The sequence below is a fragment of the Pseudopipra pipra genome, chromosome 26, assembly GCF_036250125.1.
Source record: "Pseudopipra pipra isolate bDixPip1 chromosome 26, bDixPip1.hap1, whole genome shotgun sequence".
NCBI lineage: Eukaryota > Metazoa > Chordata > Aves > Passeriformes > Pipridae > Pseudopipra > Pseudopipra pipra.
In genome coordinates, this window is record NC_087574.1 from 4,343,367 (window position 1) to 4,364,589 (window position 21,223).

Below are 21,223 nucleotides of genomic sequence, written 5' to 3' on the forward strand. Positions count from 1 at the left end.
AGGACAAGTCTGTGTGTCAAGACACTGGATAAGGAATCTCAGAGCAAAGACAGTGAGACCAGAATAAAGGCATAAGCTGGAAAAAGGGCTCTTCTTTTCACTTCAGCAGGTGATGGGTTTCTGTTTCCTTGTACAGACCGTAAGGAGAAAACACTGTAGAAATGGATGTCTGAATAATGTTATAGGACATGAACTGTATTGGCTGTTTGATTGATTTTTAGTTTCCCAATGGTAAATATTAAGAAACAGCTTTTATCTGCTACCTCTTTTGTAAGTGTCCATCTGATCCAATCCAGAGTGACGCCCAAGGCACATTAAAAAGCAGCAAAATGTGTTTCACCAGCGACCTACCAAAGGAGTTATCAAGCCTGAGTGAAAGAAGACTGAATGAAAATTCCCCAAAGTTTCCTGCTGAAGTTTGTGGTGTTTTCTAGAGGTCTGTTTGCTGGTTGTTTGGCTTTTTGGTTTTTTTTTAATGGAATTTGATTTGCCTACTGTGTGCTCACTGGGTTGAACAGCCCCTGGCAGTGCACACACCTCGGGGCACTGACATTACAGGGGTCTCAAAGAGACTTCTTTTATCTTTGGGAGGATTTGTCTGAACTTGTCTCCTGAGCCACCAACCCTTGGAGACACACAGATCTGGCAAGGTATGCAGAGCCATTAATCTGCCCAGCAGCAAAACTGAAGGGCTGTGGCAAAGGGCCAGGTTCGGTTTGAAACACGTTTCCAGAGCTGAGAGCACCCCGTGTTTCGTGCTCAGCCGTGCCCAGAGCCAGCCTGGCAAGGGACATCACAGCTGGACTTGGCCATTTCTTCCCTCCCAAGTGCACATCCCCGAGTGAAAAGGCTGCTCATCCCTGCACCTGCAGTAACTTCTCAACATCCTTCACCCAAGCAGTGTCACTGTGGTGAGCAGAGAACAGGGCTCTCCAAACTCCCCCCCTGCCACAGTCCCCACACCCCCATCCCAGCAGGGTACACAGGCAGCTCACACCTTCTCATCTTAAGCCCATTTTCTTTAAGTTTTTCAAAGTAACAGGACCGTAGTCCTCCTACATTTCCTCTTCTAATTATTTCAGTCTTGTGTTACCCTTCTTGACTATCTCACAAGCATTAATAAATTAACTGTGCCCGCTCTCCCTTGCACACTGATGGATGCTGATTGTTCCTCACATGATGCCATGAATTGGTGCTTTTTGTACTAAAAATTCGGACTCCAAAATCTAAATATGAGTTCCAAGCAACGATCAAGAATAAGAACATTTCAAATTCTTAATTTCAAAGAAATTTGAAATTTTTCCCCTTCAAAATTTTAAGGGGAAAAATATGGATAGAAAAGGACAAATAACAGTGAGATGAAGTGATGATTGTATATTTTTCAATGAAAGGAGAATTTTACTTTAACTTAGTTTTCAGATCAAGTTGATTTTCAGAATGTAGCCATGGTGAGTGTTGTAAACGGGCAGGTGGGGTGGGGCTGAACTCACTTTGTTTTTCCACTCTTGAGTGTCAGAGAAGTAAACTCCAAGTTTCAGAACTATAGCCTGAAGAAAAAACACTCATCTGATTCATGCCTTTTGTTTAATTAAAAAAAGAAACCCCAAGCCCAAGCCCCTGCGATGTGCTGCCAGCGCTGCTTGTCAGGAATGTCATCATAATTGGCCTCACCCCCAGGGAGGAGGAATTTTGGAGGGAGGGCTGCAGTGGGGTTTCAGATTGTGAGGGTATAAAAGAGGCACCAGGGCAGTGAAGGCACAGCCTCTCCTCTCTGCCCACGCTGCACAGCTGCCCTTTGCTCCTTCCCTTGCTCCAGCCATGGCCACCACCTTCGTGAGCTCTTCCTCCACCTACGGGGGCGGCTTTGGGGGCGCCGGGGGCAGCTCCCGCCTGTCCTCGGTGCGGTCCGGGGGCACCTTCCGTGCCCCGAGCATCCACGGCGGCTCCGGCGGCCGCGGCGTCTCCGTCTCCTCGGCCAGGTACGTCTCCTCTGCAGGAGGCGGCTACGGCGGGGGCCTGAGCGCCGGCTTTGGGGGGGGCTATGGAGGAGGCTTTGGCGGGGGGGCAGCCTGTGGCTTTGGTGGAGGGGCTGGCTTTGGTGGAGGGGCTGGCTTTGGAGGGGGCTCTGGCTTCGGAGGGGGCTCTTGCTTTGACCTCGGCGGTGGCTTTGGGGGCGGCGATGGGCTCCTCTCCGGCAACGAGAAGATAACCATGCAGAACCTGAACGACCGGCTGGCCTCGTACCTGAACAAGGTGCGGGCCCTGGAAGAGGCCAACTCAGATTTGGAAGTGAAAATCCGAGACTGGTACCAGAAACAAGCCCCCACCAGCCCCGCCCGGGACTACAGCAATTATTACAAGATAATTGAAGATCTCCGAGACAAGGTGAGACATTCATATGTAGAGGAGTTATAAGAACACAAGAGAATTATGGAACTGCATATTCCGTCTCTTTAAAATAAGCTCAAATAATTAGAAAAGAAATACTGAATTCCTCAATCCCAAATACACTGAGGTCATGAGCATTCTAGCAGAAAAGAGTAGCTTGTTTTCAATTTAAACACCAAATATCTTATTGTGACAATGTGGCGTTCATTGAAATTAAAATGTTCACATTAAAAGTCAGCAAAATGTGGCAAAATGTGTTTAGATTTTTCAATATATTTTTTCAGGAATCAAATCGTAAAGAATGTGACAGGTAGGCCTCAAAAGCTGGAAAGGCAATTCTCCTGGCTACAGATAAGATCAGGGGTTGTACAAATGTATTTCCTAATTATGGTTCTAATCCACGTTGCACAGAGTGTCTCTGGTTTGCTCAGGGAATGTGGATCCGATATTTCACCGTTACTCACAGGACCCTTTCTCTGTGATTCTTAATTGCCAGATCCTTGCTGCTACCATCGACAATTCCCGGGTCATTCTGGAGATCGACAATGCCAGGCTGGCTGCCGACGACTTCAGACTGAAGTAAGTTCACCTGGGGCACATTTGTCTTCACTCCGCTTTTCTCCTTCTCTCAAAACAGTTTTTTTGAAGCTTGATATTACTTCTTGTGTAGAAAATAAAGTTCTTCAGTCACTGAAAGGCACATTTTGAAATTATGGGCAGGTATTTTTCCTTGGTAAATTCTGATGCAAAAAACCCTGGCAAACAGAATCAACTGATGAAGGACCAATTCAGAATATAAACCTGACAGAACACAACCTCCAGATCACTAAGCAGTTTGCATAATGAGTTATAGCCCAGCTCTTCATTTTTTCATGATGCTCTTATCTGTTTTTACTAGCCTGAGTCATGGGGGAAAGAAGGCAGGAATAGGCAGGGATTTTCACTGAGAAGGAACAGAGTGGCAGGAAGAGATCATTGTGGGGCTGCAGAAATTCTCTGCCACAGAGCCTGAAATTTAGAAAAGAAAGACCAAGGGTAACATGGGGCTTTTCCATGCCCCGGGCTCAGCAGCACATTCAGTAGATGATCAAGGTCCCTGCACAGCTGCTCTCCCTTGCAGTGGTGCACCTGCAGGTTCCTATTTTCCCTCCCGTGTCCCAGACAGCCCCAGGCTACCTGTGCTTTCCTCCACTCCAAATCCCAGAGGACACTGCAAACGGCCTGTCCTGTGTGACGGTGTTTCTGTGGACGCTGATAATCCTCATTAGGTTCTGCAAGGTGAATGGTCACATCCTCCTCAGGAACAAAATGAGATGGCAGTGCCTGTGCTTCCATGTGCCATTTTACACTTCTTCTCGATCTGTACGTTTTCATTTACAGCCCACTGTTCCTCCTGTATTCGGTATTAAACGTGATCATTTCACAGCTGTACTGAGCACAGACTCGGACACGTTCCAGTGCTTGTTTCTGTTTTGAACTGCAGGTATGAGAACGAGCTGTTCCTGCGCCAGAGCGTGGAGTCCGACATCAACGGCCTGCGCCGCGTCCTGGACGAGCTGACCCTGTCCAGAGCCGACCTGGAGATGCAGATCGAGAGCCTGAAGGAGGAACTGGCTTATCTGAAGAAGAACCACGAGGAGGTGAGTCCTGACAGTGCAGAGAGGAGATCACTTCCCTTTGGATTTTTTGTCTCTTGTAAATGAAGCACACGTATAAGTCACATGTAAAAACGTGTGTGGTGTGTGAGTACACGGAGAGTAGGGAAGCCTGTGCAAGGAGATGGGATAAATGTTTCATGTGTGTTGTACCTGTGAGACTTAACAGCCCAGGTCCTGTGTGCCATGGCAGGGATCACCGGGGCAGGAAGGGTGTGAGAGGAGGGAGCCTGATCTTTCCGTGTCCTCTGCCTTCTGCCCATGCAGGAGATGAAGGAGTACTCGAACCAGATGAGCGGCACAGTCAACGTGGAAATGGATGCGGCTCCTGGCATCGACCTGACCAGAGTCCTCTCCGAGATGAGGGAACAGTACGAGGCTCTGGCTGAGAGGAACCGGAAGGATGCTGAGGCCTGGTTCTTGACTCAGGTACAGTCACACGTCCTCAGCATTACCGCCCTGACAGGTGCCTCCCTCCCTTCTCAAAATAATGAAATTTTTTTTATACAGTATATATGTGATTTTACAGTTGTTTTTTCCTTGCAGACTGACGAGCTGAACCGTGAAGTTGCCACCCACACACAGCAGATCCAGACCAGCAAAACGGAGATCACAGAACTGCGCCGCACCGTGCAGGGCCTGGAGATCGAGCTGCAGTCACAGCTCAGCATGGTACGGACCCGCCCCGAGCACATCCCCAGGCACTGCCTCACACTGTCCCCATCCTCCCTTGCTGTCTTGCCTCTCCTTGTCCCCCTCCGTGGCACAAACCTGCATTGTAACCTGTTCTGACACGATCCTGCTTTAGAAAGCCGGGCTGGAGGCCAACCTGCGGGACACGGAGGGCCGGTACTGCGCGCAGCTGGCCCAGATCCAGGCCCTCATCACCAGCGTGGAGGAGCAGCTGAGCGAGCTGCGCTGCGACATGGAGCGCCAGAACCAGGAGTACAAGATGCTCATGGACATCAAAAGTCGCCTGGAGCAGGAGATCGCCACGTACCGGCACCTGCTGGAGGGCCAGGACTCGCAGTACGTGACTCTGCCCGAACCCTGACAGCAGATCGGGGCAGTCACAGGCACTGTGGGGGGTGGGAGCTGGGGCTGCCGGGCTCACCCCGCAGAGCTGAGGCACTGCACACACAGCCTGTGGGGCACTGGCAAAGCAGGTGCCCAGGAAAATCCCTGGTGCTGCCCTAACTCCAGCTAAATCTGCACATCAGCGGTGCTGGGGATTTGAAAATACAAATGCCACCAATTTGACTACAGTGAATTACAGAAGGCACCAGGCACCATATGTACATCCCACATAACCCTCTGTTTGCACTGGAATTAGAGCCTTTCAGCCTGAAACAACCTATAAAAACCTGCTCCCTGTATTTCTTTAGCTCTTGGTTTTCTACATTTGCACAGAGGTGAAAATATCCATCCTCACACACCAGTACCCCCATCTAGAAAAGAGCTTAGTACAGACCCCAGCTTACTTCAGGAAAATCTGCTTTTTCATGCCCACTTCTCATATCTGATCTATACATGGAATTAGTCCTTATATAGTTTCTAGAAGAGGCATTCTGAGGGGAGCAGCAGTACATGGAGATGTCAGGTCAAGGAACTGGTCTGACAGCTGTTCACATTCCCTCTTAAGTACATAAGGGTGGCTTTCAAAGCTGAAAGCACCTTAACACTACCTCAGGTAACAACACACCTGAGAAACCAGCCATTGAGAGCAGCCCTGTGAAATCCTGGCTGTTCACACGAATTCCTAAATGGATCAATGGCTTCAGGGGACAGGGTCAGGGATGGTCATTAATGAAATATTTCTTCTTTTCTACAGGCTGTCAGGAGTGAACCCCAAGGACGGTAAGAAACATTTTTATTTAACAAGGGGCTGAAATGAACAGGCAAAATAGGATTAAACAAACTTATTGGCTTTTTGCCTTGGATTTCTTCTTACTACCACAGATTCCATTCTCCTGCAATGACCACTTTCTGTATCATGTAGAGGCAAAACCATAACACTTTACTTTATGTTCACTTTTGAAACCATCATTTTACCATAACGATTGCATGGGAATCTAAACCATCAAAATCTCCCAAAGATTTCTAAATTCCTCTGCTATTCACACAACATACAAGATACTTCCAAATCCACATGTGATGTGCACTCCGAAGTTTTTTCTGGATAAGGACCGGGAGGGAAAGCAGATAAGATGTAAAGGCAGTTCTGCCTTTGATATGTGAAAGATCTTGTGAGGAAACCAACAAACACAACTGCACTGCTCAGCTCCTCAGGGTCTTGGCTGTGTGGTGGTTTTTTTCTTCCCTATTTAATTGTTTTATTCCCCCTCCAGCATCCTTTGGGATCAGTGGAAGAGTTCGTGTTAGCACAGAAGATGAGGGAAGATCTGGATCTGGTTCTACCCGTGACAGGAGATTCCCATGAATAAATACTGAATCCCCTCTTTCACGTGATTCCACATGGAACCAGTGCAGCTTCTATATTGGCTAATGCTGAGAGAAAGAGCCTTTCACTCCCCCCAAATCACAAGAATGTACCCAAAAATGTCTTTCCTTAGATTTGCTCTGCCTTTGTACATGAGCATTGACTCGCTGGGTCAGAGATGCCTGTTCTCTGTCAGTGCTCTGTTGTTTCCTACATAATAAAGTTTCTGTTCTGCTTGTGCAAATATATCCAGTCTGATGGTGTTTTCTGGAGTCAGTGTGGCACTGCCACACGCAGCCCACACACCCTTCCAGCAGGGGTAACAGCAGCAATAACAGTCACAACTTTAATAATAATAACAACAGAGATGGTGATGAACAGATACAAAGTGCCATTAAATTCTTCCAGGGATCTGGAGCTGGGATCAGTAAAAAATGGAGAAGATAACATAAAAAACCCTAAAGCTCTTTGTCCTCAATGCCAAGCACACAACTCATGCACAAATAAAACGCACCTCTGCAAAAACCAGTATTTTTCCATCTGTTCCTGTACTGCCTTCAGCACAAAGAGAAATGCCCTCAGCTCCTGAGGAAGCTCCAGGCATGGTCCAGGTGAAATGAGCTGCTCAGAGTTTGCTGTGACTGTTTTGGTTCTCTCCCATCAGGCAGAACCTCCCCAGCCCGTGTCAGTGCTGTGGCTGCTGTACTGGCCTCACCACCTTCTTCCAGCTGCAAATCCACACCGGAGGAACTGAGGAGATGCTGACAAAGCTTTAAGAGCCTGGTGAATCCCAACCTCAGGAGTACATAAGGAGTTATCTAAATGCTGTACTGTGCTCCCATAACCTGTTTGGAAAAGGTGTCCTTAGCCCCATTGATGGGTATTTCAATCCACATAACAGTGTCTGCAAAAATGATGTAATTTCTAGAATTTTATTCTCTTTCCAACCTCCTTAGAGCCCCTACTTTTGTGTTTCCTATTTCCTGACACTTAAAAGAAATCTAAACTGCTGGCACCACCAGTTTGGCCATGAGTGAGGCCACAGGATCACTGGTGCCACTGATAAGAAATGCACATCCTGCTGGTATTCCCACTGGAAGGAACTGGGAAGAGGTTCTTGCAAAGCAACATCATAATGCACCAGAAAAGGAAAGGCAAGCAGCACAAATGACCTCTTTTCCTGATCCAAGGTAACTATTGTTTGTATCACTCAAACAGCAAGAGGTGGAATTCCCAACAGCCACAGGCAGCTATCCATCCACTTGAGTTCTGGATGGAGGAGTTGAATGAACCAGTGATGGTTGCAGAACATTGTACGATGTAGGTGTCAAAATTCTCCTGTACTTAAAGTGCAGCCTAGAAATTCAGCTCAATCTGCTTTCCCTGTTCCAATTCAGTACAACAAGCACAGTTCCAGGACAGTGCATCCTCCCATTCCCCAGCTCCCAGGGAGCATCCAAGGGTGCCATCTGCTGACAAGGGTTTATGTCCTCACTCCGATCATCGCTTCCATTCTCTGTTCTGGGTTAAAGTGGTGACTAAGCCCCAGACCCACAGTGCAGCCTTACAAAGAGCCATGTCAGGTTTGGAAGTAAGTTGTTTGATCTTTTTCATGGATCCTCAACATGGGTGAATGAAAATTGTGTGGTGTCTTTCCCAGTTTGGAAAGGCTGAGCTTCAGAGGAAGCCCTTGCCATGTCCGAGACCAGCTGTGCTCTGTATACCTGCGAGAGAAAATACAATTCTGGTTTTCACAATGTGGTAACTCCATGAAACTCGCAGGGAGTAGGACAGAGGCTCTCTGGTCTCACACGCTGCCAGCCTCACTGCCAGGCAGCTTGGGAATATCCCTTGAAACGAAGGATTAATTTTATTTCACATACTACTACGTACATACAGGTGCATTTCCATTTCCATGTAATAGTTCATAGACACCAGCTTGCTGGATGGAAATTCAGTCTGAAAATGATCTCTGGTGAGATGAGCTGAACAGCAGGATACCATCAGTTCTATAAAATTTGGGGGTTTTTTTCAAGTTAGGCCCTCTGAACTGCAGCCTGGACAGTGGCTGCTAGCAGAGTGTTTGGGGAGAGCCAAGCCTGGCACTCACTGGAGAACCCTGTTTTCAGTGGGTAATTGTCCCAAACAGTTACAAACGGCAGCATCTCTCCACACCGGAGTGCCCGAGGAAGGAGAGGGAGCACGCGCTCCACGGAAAGGGAACCGGGAAAAGGAAAGGAGCAGGTGCTGAGCAGAGCCGAGCCCGAGCCACAAGGAGGAGCCCCGCACCTGCTCCGTCAGGAGAGAGGCCGGGAGGGACCCAGGGAAGGCTGGAGTGCGGCGATTCCTGACTGCTGCAGCATGCAGAATTAAACAGAGAAAAACACACCCCTCCAGGTTTCTGCCAGGACAGTGTAACTCAGCTCCGAGCAGTCTCCCTGACCCCACCGCTCAAGCTGAGCAGCAGGGAAAGGCCCCGGGAAAGGGCTGAGCTTTCACCTGGGTAAGGAAGCCAGCCTCTTCCCAAATCTTTCTCCTCTATCCCATCTCTCAGTTGCACACCAGAACTACCCTTAAAGACAAGGTAATCCTCTAACCCCAGCGGCTGCCACGGGAACACTTCCCAGTTTAGCCCCCCCTTACCAGCAGGAGGAACAGGACTCGCCCGTTCTGTTTGATGTTGAAGCAGCTCCACAGAAATCACTGAGACTTTTGAGGAAGACTATTCCTGAAGGATTGCCAGGTCCATTTCTAAGGCTGGCAGCTTTCAATAATTACTTGAAGCTTTTGAGTGTTGCTACAAACTCACACTGTAAATATTTTCTCTAGCTAAGGATATAAATATCTTAACTGTGTTAATGCTGGGAACAGCAGGAAATCCCTGCATTGCTGCTATTGTGACAAGACCATTGAAACAGGACTGAACCTCAAATCGTGAGAAAATCAGTAGAAAATATAAAGTATCTAATTCTCATGTGTTTCCCCTGGGAATGGGCAGCTGTGAGGAACAGCTGGGCATTACTGACTCCAGACTGGAGGTTTTTTAGTTTAGAAGTTGAATCACTTCATTAAAGCCTGGTGTCTCCTACAGGCTGAAGCTGTTGGTCATTAATGAGGGCAGATAGGACATGCTGGGTCTGAGGATCCACAGGCTGCTGTAATTCTACATCTGAGAATTTGGACAGAAAGCATCTGCAGAGCCCCATCCCTGCCCCAGCTCCCCATTTATTCCCCTCACGAGCAGGAAAACATAACATGCTAACTACAGGGTTAGAGAGAAGTCTGAGGCAGAGCTGATCCTGTTCCACACCTACAGGATTTTGGCCACACCTCATTATTATCATATGAAAAGAAAAAGAAAAAAAAACCCAAACAAGCGAAAGGAAAGCAATCCGGTATGTGGCTGATTCCAAACAACAACAGTGTGCAGGCTCATAAATGCTTCAGAATTGACCAAGAGGAAGCACGTTTCGTGATGACACAATCTTGTTGCTGTAGTCATTCATCGAAGGGAAACTCCCACAGGAAAAGGCATAAAGCTGCTCAGGGAAGGCGAAGAGGCTGCTCAGTGCTAGGCAGCCAAAGCCGGGGTTCGATTCACACAGAGCTAAGCATGAGCACCAGCCAAGGCCCTTTCCAGTTTTTTTCTGGGTCCCTCAGGGGTAGTTCAGGGTGTGGTTTGGCCCAGCAAGGAACTTCTTACAGAGCGTCAAGTGCAGATGGTGGTGCCAGCAGCACACATCACCCCTTCTCCTCCGCCAGACCCCTCTGGCTGCCTGCAGGAGGGGCACCCTGGGCAGGCTTCGGCGAGCACCATGGGGAAAGCATCTTCCTGGGGGGCAATGAGAAACAGACCATGCAGAACCTGAATGAGCGCTTGGCTGCCTACCTGGACAAGGTGCGAGCCTTAGAAGCAGCCAACGCTCAGCTGGAGAGCTGCATCCTAGAGTGGCACAGGACAAAGTCTCATGGAAAGAGGCATGACTTCAACCAGTACGAGCAAAACGTCACTGACATGCAAAGACAGGTAAGTCAGAGCTGGGACTGTGTCATTCTGGGCTCTTCTAAGGAATCTGGGCTCTCCTTTATGCTGGTGGCTTTCCTCTGAAGAAGTTAAATAAAACCTTTGAAATGCTAGAAATCCCCAGGAAGGTGGTTCCAGGGCCTGGGCACAAACATTCTTTGTGCTCAGCAGGAGGAGACGGGGCACGAGAAAGGCTGGGAGGGGGCGAGGGGGGACTGTGCAGAGACTGGAAGAATAGAGGGATCCGTGTGCTGCCAAGTGTTCCTTTCTGCACTGAAACTGGGGCTTGAGTAACTGCGTCTGGCAGAATTCTGGCTTTTTGACGAGCAAATTACAAAGCAGGAGGAGAGCAGAGCCTGCCCCTCTCCTGCCGCTGTCTCCAGACAGACTGGGGCATTCCAGCTCTTTGATTCCTGCGGTAGCAGACAATGAAACTACAGGAGTTTTGGGACCAATGAGCTTATGTAATCAGATGGAAAAATACTTCATTGTAATTAAGAAAATAGCAGTGACAAATTCCTTGTGGATGTTTTCACTATAATTAAGAGGAGAATTTCTGGTTCCTGCCAGTAGTTAATATTAATGTTCAACAGTAACTCTTTCAATCTCCCAAACTCACGTGTCTTCAAATTTAAGCATAATATTAATCTGTATTCATAATGAACATCCTTAGCACTGTAACCAGCTGTGTGACTAATCAGTGTAATTAACTTTACATACCCATATGGGGCAAAACCCAAAGCTCTTCCAAATGCAATGCTGTCGTTTTCCCTCCACTTTTTATAATACTATTACTTGGCATTCTCAAGACCCTGAGAAATTCTTTTCAAAAGGGCTTGGAAATGATGTTAATCTGTATGTTTGCTGATTGGGGCCAGGGACTTAATCAAACTGGGTGCTCACTGTTAAAAGTGTTGCCTCCAGGCAGAAGATGAGGCGCTCTGACCACAGCCTGTGTACAGAGAGCCAGAACTGTCATCACCCATTTCTGTTTTAAGGATAAAGAAAGGTCACCGTCCCCAGACCTGGCACTGGAGCACTTTCCTTTTTAACTGAAAGAGAAATAAAAACTTGTTCATCAAGAACATAAATGTGTTCAGGTTGATTTGGAATTAATAGATTAGAAAGATTCAGAAGGACAGGCATAAAACCATGATGCTGACTGGGGTAAAGCCCTCACTTTTGAATAGGCTGTACCCAAACCACTGATTTTTAACTCTCACCCCTTAAACAGCTGTCCCTGGCCACAGGAACCTGGAGGCCAGTGGCTGTGCTGGATGAGGCAGGAGGGCCAGGAAAGGATCATTTACAGGTGACAATTCAGTGCTTCAGCCCAGAATTTTAACTTTCTCTGCAAATTATTGCAATTAGCACCAAGTCTGCCAGTAAAATGAGTGAAAATATAGTGTCTAATTATTAACCATAATTAAATTAATTAAACGTTAATTTAAAAGGTGAAACTAATTTAGCACCTGAAATAAAATTTAGACCAAAGTTAGGATCCTATATCCAATAACCCAGAAAGCCTATTATAAACTGTCTGTCTGAACCTTGGAGGCATTTAATCATTTGGGTCCTACATTTTGGACTGCACTCTTCCCTGCATACCTGAATTCAGGAGGAACATTTCATTGGAGTGAGAAGTTGCCTTGCTCCAGCCTGATGCACTGTAACCCAGACACAGAGTGAAATGGCACCTGTTCTTCAGGTAACTGCCTCAGTCAAACACCTTGTGCCGCTAAATAAGCAAAGTGATCTACAGAGCACTCCAGGAGATGGGACAAAGGACACGAGACATGTGAGGAAGAAGCCAGTGCAGGAAGCCTTCTTGGAAAATCCTCAGTTTGAGAAGGAGTTGGAGTGTATTTCCTATATAACAACATGTGAGTCCTTAATGAAGTTATCTGTGAGTTTGCAGACCGGTACTAGTGTCCAGCCACATTCAGGAGGGATGCAGGGAGGAATTCTGTGTGATTATGAACAGGCAGCTGGCACATGTGGGATTCCCTGCTGGCTGCAGAGCACCCACGAGTGCTCAGACAGCAAGAGTCACACAGCAACTCCTTACACCTGTGTGGTTATGAAATGGCACAAAGATGAAGAACTCGTGTTGCTTTCTCATCACCCTGTAGATCCCATGGTAGGATTTATCATTCTCCAAGGCTGGATTCAAGAATTGCCTCTTCTCTGACACCAAATTCCAGGCAGCCACACGTTCAGGGTGTTATAGTTCTGCTGGCCTTGATTGTGTCCCAGGGCAGGATCCGAGGTGTGCTGCTAATTGCTCAGGAACGCACAGTCTGTAACAGATTAGTTAAACATTCCACCTTCCTATTTACTACACGAGGTGAACCTTTGACACTTCAGGAGAATTTTGTCATTTCCTCGTTTCTTTGTGATTCACTGAGGTGTGGGAAGTTTAACCTGAAGGTGCTGAGAGCTCTGTAAATGATTTTGGTACAGCCATGATGCCCCTTGGTGTGCTCTGTGGGTGCTGAGTGAAGGTGACTGGTGCTATTGTGACCACACTCCTCTTTCCTCTCTGTTAGAAAAGGACTCAATGCCCTACATTTATGATTTCCTGAGAATTATGTATGGGTTCCTGCTGGAATTCTTCCAAAGATTTTGCACACAATGCTGAGCTTTTTGCATTCAGATCTATAGTTAAAAGCCATTCCATGTTATCAGGGGCTCACAAGACTTTCCAGTGTGTGCTGAGTACACTAAAGGAATTAGGAAGTTGTGCTTCCTCTTGCAGCTTTTTGGGCAATTTTCAAATCCCAAAGCAAAATCAGAAACATGAACTAATCAGTCCGTGCTGCTGGAGTGACAGGTGAATAACTGAATGGAACACAACTCCATGCCAGTGGCATTGTCCATGTGACTCCAGGCTGAAGCCTGTGGTGGATTGAGGGCCCTGCCCGGGAGTCGCTGCCACCACCCCTGTGGTGCCTCTGCATCACAACACCGACTCAGCAAGGTGTTCCTGCACGTGCTGCTTTTTAGTATATCATTAATGCCAGAACCTGATTGTACTCAGACACAGCTTAATGGTTCTTACTGAAATTTGCTCTAAAGATGCCCAAGGCAGCTTTGTCAGCGACGCTGAACAGGATCAAAATCCGGTCACAGAACCAGAGCAAGGCAGTGACTGTTACTCTGTAATAAACCATGAAGTTTGTGTAATACAAATCATATCCTCTACCTGGCCAGGAGTAAGGTGACAACTCTTGGTTCATACCCAAAAAAGTAAGACTAAGAGTAAAGTAAGATTATGGACAAAAATTGCAGAACATCTAAATGAATCAGGAAACTGAGCTGCTGTTATTCTTGTTACATGGAAATTCTTGTGCTCTTGTTACATGGAAATTCTTAAGCAGCAGGGAGGCTAAACCAGCACGGGTTATCTACTGTCACCCCATGGCCACACTGAGCCTCCTGTGGGATTCTCTGTTTTCCAGATTGAGGATGGCAAGATCACCAATGCCAGTATCCTTTTACAAATCGATAACGCTAACATGGCTTCTGAAGACTTCAGGCTCAAGTAAGCTCTTCTTTGGTTTCCTGATCAAGTTTGAAAGAGGATTAAGCAAAACGTTGTTTTTTCTTGCTAATCCAACAGTGAAGTGATTTTACTGAGGTTCTCTGGTGATACTGGATGAATAAAAACAATGTAGAGCAGGGAAAAAACCCCCCAAAGTATGTAAAACCCACAAATGATTGCTGAAGAACCTTGAGTCACCCTGTTTATGATACTTAGTGTAGGTCCTGAGGAGCAGGTTTGACAGCAGACACTTGATACTTGTGACAAAAGGCACTTAAAACTGTCATCTGGGATTACAAATTATGGGATTACAAATTATCCCCTCTATGCACTGCACTTCCCAGTCCAGCCCAAATCTATTTCCTGGATTTATCACCTCTTCTGCCCATGGCAGCATCTCCCTGCCTGCGGCTCAGTGCAGACACTGCAAGAGGTTAGAGAGGAATGGGAATAACTGGCTTCCTTCAGATTTTTCCTGTCTTCTGAAGGACTGAAAAATTACCATTTTGGAAAAACTACGGCACGCATTGATTGCTGGGACTGTTTTCAGAGAATCATATTCTCAAAGCTTTCACAACCTGGTGAATATTAAAGTGCAAAAAGGGAAGTGAAAGAAAGAGCGATTTTATTTCTTACTGTACAGGAGGAGTTGTGAGGGAGAAAGGAAAACGAAACACAAAAATAGTGAAACCCATCTTATTGTTAAGACCATTCAAAAATACTCCAACAGCATATTTTAGAAACAGAATTTGTTCCCTCGGCTGTTTGTTCTCTCTGGTTGCCCACACACAGGACTCCAGCACGTCTAACTTCTCTTTGATGTTCCGTATGCCAGAGCCTGAGTTGGGCAGCTCTCAACATGCACCTTGTGTCCTCTTTCCTCATAAAGATACGAAGCGGAGAAGTGTCGCAGGCAGGGAGTGCAGCTGGATGTGGAGAACCTGCGGAAGGAGCTCGACGGCCTGACCATTATTAACACAGATCTGGAAATGGAAATCGAGGGCTTGAGAGAAGAGCACATCCTCAGGAGGAAAGACCACGAGGAGGTAGAAAAAGTTCCACTTGGTAAAATCCTATCGCTCAAATCTTTGCTAACATGTAATTAACTGAGTAAGACCCACAATCTGTAAGTGGGATTGATGATTCAGTTTGATCCTGTTTCTGAAGCAGCCAATGAGAGTCAGCTGAGGCACAAAGTCTGTGTCTGCTTTACCAATTACACCAGGGTTTCAGAGAGAACAGGCTGTTGTAGTCTCTCCCACCCATCTGTCATGCACAGCTACTAATAACTGACAGATTGGACAGAAATGCTCTCAGAAAGACTTAGATACAAACACACAAGATTTCAAGGAAATAGGAAATGTTACTGGGTGCTGTTGGGTTTAACCATCACAGCCTTTTCCCTCAGTCCTGGGTATATCACTTCCCAGACTCACAGAAGGTTGAGGGTTGGGAGGGACCTCTTGAGGTCCCCTTGTCCACCCCCCTTACTCAAGCAGGGTCACCTAAAGCAGGCTGACCTGAGCTAAGCACACCCTAAGTTCTTGAAGGATCCAAATTAAAAAGGAATGGTTGGTGAACTCAAGCAAAATTACTCATTCTTGCAAAATCCCAAGCACAATAATTAGATAATAATTCTCAAAAGCCACGCTGCTCTGAACTCCTCCAGAGCTACACCCAGTGCTCTCTGTTATTCCACATTTATAACCCCACTGCTCGAAACGTGCTGGTTTCGTTTTGATCTGGTGCTGTTTGCAGCTATTGCCTCACGCAGAACCCAACTCGGTGTCCGTGGGCTGTCGAGGCGGGCAGGGAAGCACTGGGGTTACACAGCAGTGGGGAAGCTGCCTTTGGCTGACCCCCTGCCTGCCCTAGCTCAGGGATCCAGCAGAGCCATCCCTGTGTCCAGCTGATCCGCACTCGGTGATGTCATTCCCCGAAAGGCTCCTCTGCCTGGGCGCTTTGAAAATGGTACCAGGCACGGAAGGCTGTGCTACACCAGAAGGAATGTTACCCTACCTGCCCGACTGGTCCCGTAATTATGTTGTTTACACAGTAATTATATGCTTTAATCCAATTATTCCTTTAACAATTACATAGAACTTTTACATTACTCTCCTGTAAACTTAGTTATAGTTCCATAAATATTAACGTAAAGGGTAAGAAAGATTAAATTACTGTTAGATTTTCGTCAAAGGTTTTGGGTTCCTAACAGATAAATAAATAAAAAATGTCAGTGCTTCTTCATTAAGTCTATCTTCCAGAAACATTCTATGAAAAGATCCTCTCACACATTTTTATTGAGTTAAGCAAACATAACTCACTGGTTTAAGTCACATCAGAGTAACATCAATATGTAAATTTTCCAAATAATGTTAACTATATATATATATATATATAAAGTTAACATTATTATATATATATATATATATATATAACAATTCCCCCACCGAACCACGCTGTGATTCTGTGGTTCTGTGAAAACTTTCCACTTCCATAAATGAGTTTGCTTGTTCCCTCTGCTAACACATGAACAGGATATGCAGGCAAATCGCTCCTCACAAGACTTCAAAGTCAACGTCAAAGTAAATGCGGCCCCTCCTGAGGACTTAGGCAAGATTCTGGCAGAAATAAGAGAAGATTATGAGGCCATAATTGAAAAGAATCGTCAGAGCCTGGACAACTGGTACAAAGAACAGGTAACAGCTTTTCCCTGCTCATTTCCAAGATCCCTGTGGCTGTACCTGCCTGACCAGGGTCAGTAAAGCTTTGCTGTTGCTTCTGCTCCCCAGAGCTCAGTCACGTCCCTGGCAGCAACCCCCAACCCCGAGGAGATCCAGCGCAACGAGAACGAGATCAAGGAGCTCACACGGACTTTGCAGGCCCTGGACATCGAGCTGCAGGCACAGATAAGTAAGGTATCTGCTGCAGACATCCTGGGCTGCTCTCTCCTACCCCAACTCAAAGTTGCCATGGACCAGTTCTCCATTTAAATCTACAGCCTAGAATAACTTTGTTGCAGTTGCTAAAGTAGGAGGGAAACTGGAATTCAGATCGTGCTGGACTTTGACAGAACATGCCAAATAGATTCAGCAACCATCACCAGGAAGTGAAAAATTCATGTCTCTCCTTAGAACAAAATATGGGGAGGGGAGGAGAAGGGGTAGCTGATTCCATGGTCTAGAAAGCAAACACGTCCAGAAGACAGATAATAATGCAAAGTTCGTATTTGCAACCCTTATTTAATGCATGAGCTGTTAAAAATGAAAAATGCTGGTGGGGAACTTTCACAAACATTGCTCAGATCTTGTATGGGTTAAAGCTCACATCCCAGTGACCTGGAGACTTGGGAGCAGTTGTGGACAGTCCATGCAGGACTGACAGGAGAGGCAGCAGTGCCAGGAGCAGAGCTTGGAGCAGAACGGATACAGCAGGGAGAAATGACTCAGCTTTGCCTCTCATGCACACACGACACAGCTTCGTGGTTCTGCTGCCTTCACAGGAATAGTTATGCAAATGCATAAGTGTTTAAATTACCACAGCCTTAATTTTGCAATCTTCTAGCTAGAGACCAAATTCTCTGGCATTTCTGCGTTATATCTACCACATAAATAATAATCATGGTTCTTGGTATTATCTGCTCTGCCAGAAACACATGCTGGAAGACACCTTGGCCGACACTCGGAATTACTACGCTGCCGCGCTTCAAAACATGCAGCAGATCATCTCCAAGTGTGAGGAAGAGCTGAGCCAGGTTCGTCACGACATGAAGCAGCAAAATAACCAATACAAGGTTCTTCTTGGGATCAAAACCCGCCTGGAGAAGGAAATTTCCACGTACCGCCTGCTGCTGGAAGGGAACGCTGACGGGTAAGGCAGAGCTGCCCCGACTGGAACAGATGAGAGGAGAGTCCTCATATTCGAGTTATTTATTTGTTTGTTTGTTTATGCTTAATCAAAGCTTGTGAGCTCCATGCTACATCAAGGGTTGGTATTTTAATGCGATGGATCATAATAAAAAGCCAGAGCCACTTAAAGTACAGAGACACTTGTATCCATGTAATTTGGATTGCCTAAATTAATATAACTTTTTATTAAAAAAAATAAGTTCTCCACTCCCACAGCATGGCCATCTCAGCATAGGAAAGTGCTGCCCTCATCTTTTTTCTCTCATCTGAAAAAGAAGATTAGCAGCCTTTAGAACCCAAACTCTCAGGCAGGGAGGCCAGTGTGGCCCCCCAAGGGTGGTGGGATTTGTCCAAAGCCAAACTGGGATCAACCTGAGCAGCTCAGAATACACAAGAACCAATGCACCTTCCCCAGGAGCAATAGTGAATGTGCACAGGGACAGTTCCAGGTGAGAGCACCTACCAAGGGGAAAGCTCATGTGGTATAAAAGCATAATTTTTTTTTCCTTTTTATTTTTTAATTTTCTCTCATAGTGGGATGAGGTCTCCTTAGAATCAGTGAGAAGAAGGGGATTAAAAACTTCTTGAAATTAGTCTAACCATTACTTTCTCTCTATTATTTTTACAGGACAGCAAGAAAATCTGAAGCTCAAGGTAAATGTCTCTTACTTTGTTCTCTGTAGTGACTCTTAATTACTGTCATTTCCAATCAAATTTTCCTCAGAGTAATTTTAACCTCACCCGACTGAGCTGTGGCAGGTGTGTGTGGCAGGCAAAGCTCACACAGGCTGTAGTTGAGAACCCTTTCAGTGGTTCCTGGGTGCTGTGAAGGGCTCCCTGCAGAGCCCGTCGGGCTGTGCCTGCTGCTCCTGGGCTGCCTCAGCCCCAGCGCCGTCAGCCACACACGTGGCCACAGCTCAGACTCCAGACTAAAGCCTTCCTGGGATATGAGGAGGCACAGAGACTCATTGGGTGACTAAAGCAGCGTTAGGGCTTGAGAGCAAACCAAAAATCTGCATGTCTGGGAACTCGTATTCTGGCATGAGCATGACCTGCAGACATCCCGCATAATCTGCTGGATTTGCATTGGCTGGGCTGTCGCTGTGTTATTCATTTGCCCTGACCTGGACCAGACCCAGGGTGACTTTCTGGCAGCACATTTCACACAGAGCAAGAACAAATATTGACTTAAAGGGAAACATGCAAAGATAACTCAGCTGAGAGGCAGGTGAAGGACTGCAAACGAAGCTCTCCCTTGTGGCCTTGTCTCATGCTGCCCCTCAGCTAATGAAGTCCCTTCTCTTCCAGAACACGCCGGGCTGAGCAAACGGAAGCTCAAAGCGATTGTCCACGACAGCGTGAACGGGGAGGTGGTTTCCTCCACCATCAACGAGATCCCCCCACAAGCCTGAAGGAAGGTCCTGCCAAGCAGTGGCTCTCCCGGCAGCAGCTCCCCCAGCCCCCCGGGAACAGTGTGCTGTGAGCCAGCTCCCCCTGTGTGGGGCAGGGACACTGCAGTGAACTCGCTCCTAACATGATCTGCAGCCTAACCCTGCAAAGTGCCACACGGAGCTGGGTATAGCTGATATTGGTAGTTTAAAGAGCTTTTAGTCACCCAGCCGCTGAAGAGAAGCCGATCAGCGTCAGCAGCTGGCTGGGCTGGTGACAGATGTATCGTGCACATCTCCCCGGGGCAGGAATCTCCGGCTGGGATTCAGTTATCGCTCTGCAAGTTAACTATAATTTAAAAGGAATAATCTCTCAACTTTTTCCCTGGTCTTATGCCTCTCATCATATACCTCACTGCAGCCAATAAATTTTTATCCATTACTTGTTCTGGTCCTTGGAATTTCTGATTTTGCTTTCCCTTACACATGTCCCAGCCCATTGTGGCAGTGCCACCGACATGGCTCAGGACTGCCAAAGCCCCATTGTTTCAGGAGGGACAAAACTGGAAGGACACAGGAAAGAAAAAAGGTGACACAAGTTAAAGACAGCATTTACATGAGCAAACTATTCAAATTCCCCATGTACAACTTTTCAATGTCACCACTGAAAACAGAATTACGAGTAGGAGTGTTGTAAAGTCACTTTACTAAAATAGTCACCTAGAAACATTTCTTTATTCTTCAGCTTGAGAGAAATTTTCTTGCACTGTCTTTACACACTTTCCTTCAGAGCCTGTAAGTACTTTTCCAGATACTCTCAACCTTTCTCAGTGACCAAGATAATTCAAAAAACCATCTCAGTTATTTGGTCTGATATTAATGTTCACTGTATCTCTCAGATTAATGTTCACTGTCTCTGTTGTTGGGTTCTGCAGTCAGGACAGAGGGGTGATTGCACTGGGTGCTAATGTCAGGGAGAGCCCATGGGCTTTAGTCACATCCAGGCTTCCTCCCCCTCCTCAGCTCAGACCCCGACAGAAACAGTGCTGGGCAAAGCTAAAATATGGGCAAGGAAAAGAGAAACATCATTAGGATGTTTAGATGAGGAAGACTGCAAGGCAGAAGGAAGAGAGACAAAATGGAGCATAATGAGTGTGTTAAGGATTTGCACTCCAAAGTCACCATCTGTGTCCAGGGCAGGCTCACAGTGGCATTGTCATCGTGCCCTTTCATCCCCACTCATGAGGGATTCTCACAAAGGGCTCCTGTTACCTGCCTTGCTTTGAAACAGGGCTCACAAAGGAAAGGGAAAATTTCAAAGAAAATGCAGATTAAACTGAACAAAGTCCATCTCTGTGATACAGCCCTCTGCTACCGGCATGTTCGGACCAGTTCCTGACCCCCCCTTCGCCCCCCGCCCCCCAACTCTCCACCCTTGTTGCACAAAGAGATCCCAAAAGCATTGGATGGATTACCTAATGGTTTCTTTAAACTGGGTAAAACTTGTAATACAGGATTAGTAACTCCTGGCTAATTAACAGTGTCCTTCCTTATGGCTTACCAGACCCAACGAGCCAGACCTGGTGTTTGTAGCATCTGGACAAAATGTGCCGAGGTTTTCTTGAACAATTTTCAGAGTTATTTAAAGATAGGTTCATTTACCAGATTTACAGAGGAGAACCACATTGCTGTGACACAGATAATTATAAAAACTTCTAAGTAGCCCCTTATTTCTACATCAAAGGAAAGTATCTGCTTTGTGCTGGGTTATTGTGCTGAACTACAAGGAAAGAAGAAGGGAAAACAAGCAATTGAAGTGCTGTGTGGAACACGCCTGTCCTTATTTCACACTGCTGAGCGATGCCCTGGCTTCACT

The 21,223-nt window shown here is 46.6% G+C and overlaps 2 protein-coding genes and 1 long non-coding RNA gene across 3 annotated transcripts in view; 2 read left to right on the forward strand and 1 right to left on the reverse strand.

The window, feature by feature from the left end:
- Positions 1-21,223, reverse strand: part of LOC135402772 (uncharacterized) — a 149,087-nt gene that overhangs the window by 99,742 nt on the left and 28,122 nt on the right. The gene's annotated exons all lie outside the window — the stretch shown is intronic.
- On the forward strand, positions 1,762-6,729 carry LOC135402756 (keratin, type I cytoskeletal 15-like). The gene is made up of 8 exons (XM_064636209.1): positions 1,762-2,385; positions 2,885-2,967; positions 3,872-4,028; positions 4,311-4,472; positions 4,590-4,715; positions 4,852-5,072; positions 5,875-5,900; positions 6,392-6,729. The coding sequence occupies exons 1-8, from the start codon at positions 1,819-1,821 to the stop codon at positions 6,481-6,483; spliced, it is 1,434 nt and encodes a 477-aa protein (XP_064492279.1). The 5' UTR covers positions 1,762-1,818; the 3' UTR covers positions 6,484-6,729.
- Positions 9,866-19,789, forward strand: LOC135402755 (keratin, type I cytoskeletal 23-like). The gene is made up of 8 exons (XM_064636207.1): positions 9,866-10,510; positions 13,969-14,051; positions 14,941-15,097; positions 16,589-16,750; positions 16,844-16,969; positions 17,701-17,921; positions 18,588-18,613; positions 19,268-19,789. Exons 1-8 carry the CDS (start codon positions 9,881-9,883, stop codon positions 19,369-19,371), a joined length of 1,509 nt encoding a protein of 502 aa, XP_064492277.1. The 5' UTR covers positions 9,866-9,880; the 3' UTR covers positions 19,372-19,789.

What these genes read in the sequence shown, in the direction of transcription:
- LOC135402756 (XM_064636209.1), top strand. Translation starts at nt 1,819, where the DNA reads ATGGCCACCACCTTCGTGAGCTCTTCCTCCACCTACGGGGGCGGCTTT. An exon ending in TTGAAGATCTCCGAGACAAG is followed by an intron (nt 2,386 to 2,884) that starts GTGAGACATTCA and finishes CTTAATTGCCAG; the next exon opens with ATCCTTGCTGCTACCATCGA. An exon ending in TGAAGAAGAACCACGAGGAG is followed by an intron (nt 4,029 to 4,310) that starts GTGAGTCCTGAC and finishes CTGCCCATGCAG; the next exon opens with GAGATGAAGGAGTACTCGAA.
- LOC135402755 (XM_064636207.1), top strand. Translation starts at nt 9,881, where the DNA reads ATGTGGCTGATTCCAAACAACAACAGTGTGCAGGCTCATAAATGCTTC. An exon ending in TCACTGACATGCAAAGACAG is followed by an intron (nt 10,511 to 13,968) that starts GTAAGTCAGAGC and finishes TCTGTTTTCCAG; the next exon opens with ATTGAGGATGGCAAGATCAC. An exon ending in AAGAAAATCTGAAGCTCAAG is followed by an intron (nt 18,614 to 19,267) that starts GTAAATGTCTCT and finishes CTTCTCTTCCAG; the next exon opens with AACACGCCGGGCTGAGCAAA.